Source organism: Dendroctonus ponderosae, unplaced genomic scaffold, assembly GCF_020466585.1.
Source record: "Dendroctonus ponderosae isolate FM_Combo_2020 unplaced genomic scaffold, Dpon_F_20191213v2 Dpon_F_20191213_3, whole genome shotgun sequence".
NCBI lineage: Eukaryota > Metazoa > Arthropoda > Insecta > Coleoptera > Curculionidae > Dendroctonus > Dendroctonus ponderosae.
Window position 1 is genome coordinate 12962163 of NW_026018508.1, and position 1098 is coordinate 12963260.

The 1098-nt window shown below is 43.9% G+C and overlaps 1 protein-coding gene across 1 annotated transcript in view; it reads right to left on the bottom strand.

Annotated features, from left to right (window-relative positions):
- The window catches only part of LOC109537263 (filamin-A), a 27787-nt gene that overhangs the window by 19489 nt on the left and 7200 nt on the right, over positions 1–1098 (bottom strand). The window contains exons 8-9 of the mRNA XM_048664728.1: positions 271–559; positions 56–219 (exon numbers count right to left, since the gene is read on the bottom strand). Coding sequence (XP_048520685.1) covers positions 56–219; positions 271–559 — 453 coding nt within the window. The remainder of the gene's footprint in view (positions 1–55; positions 220–270; positions 560–1098) is intronic.

The window sequence follows — 1098 nt, forward strand, 5'->3', positions numbered from 1 at the left end:
TCCGTGCCGTATAGCGTGAATAACCCTGTATATCAGCCAACTAGTAAGAAAGTACCTGAATTTGCTTTCCTTGATACGTGATTTCGATGCGCCACTCTCCAGGCTCATCTGGCTTGAAAGTGGCACTATTGGTAGCATCTACCGTGGTTAAGGGACAGTCCAGTGGGCGTCCCGTGGGACTGTAGGCTGTCACCAGGATGTCTTCCCGCTTTGGGGCGCCTGCAAGCAGTCCTTTCAGGAAGAGAACATTGGTGAAGATGGGATTGTTACCCGTGGCGTTGACCAAGACCTGCACCAGCGATCCCAAAGCGCACGGAGCCATACCGGGAGGCGCAACTTCAACTAAGAGCGGCAAAACCCTGAAATAGTGTCCAGCCAGCACTTCGTCGCCCTCGTAGTTCACCACCAGCTCGTGCATCCCGACCTTTGAGGGCACAAACGAGCCGCGGCCATTTTTCAGCCGTGTGTCTTCGTACACCTTGTGGTCTGGCCCTCGAATGTGCACGGACACTTTGGAGTAGCTGAGTTGAGAGTCCACCAGCGATACTTGATAGTGAGTCTGCAATAGTGAAGACAGTTTTCATGAAATCGTGGTCTGCAGCCCAACTTTTAGCTGTAGAGCTCCAAAGATCGCCAGCTCTTTGACACACTAATTAATGGTGTAGATAAGTTCTATATTGTTAAAAATCAAATAGAAAACAACAAAAACCACCTAAAAAAAATATATAAAATAATTAATGATGCTACCAATCTTAACCATAACAAAAAAGAAACAAATTTCTCCATAAATGACACTAATAACACCCCTTTTGACGACAACCTAAGAATGGCTAACTTCTGAAATGAGTACTTTGTAAATGTGGGAATTGAAATGGCAAAAAAGATACAACCAAAAAGCAATAATACATATGAAGACAGGTCGAATGTTGCTTCCATTTATATGTATCCACCCACAGAGCAGGAAATTGCCAGATGCATAGACTCCCTGAAGAATGACTCAGCCCCTGGACTGGATGGTATTTCCACGAAATTAATTAAATTATCAAAATCAAATATTTTGGTTCCCATATCTCATATTGTAAATCTAACTTTCAAAAC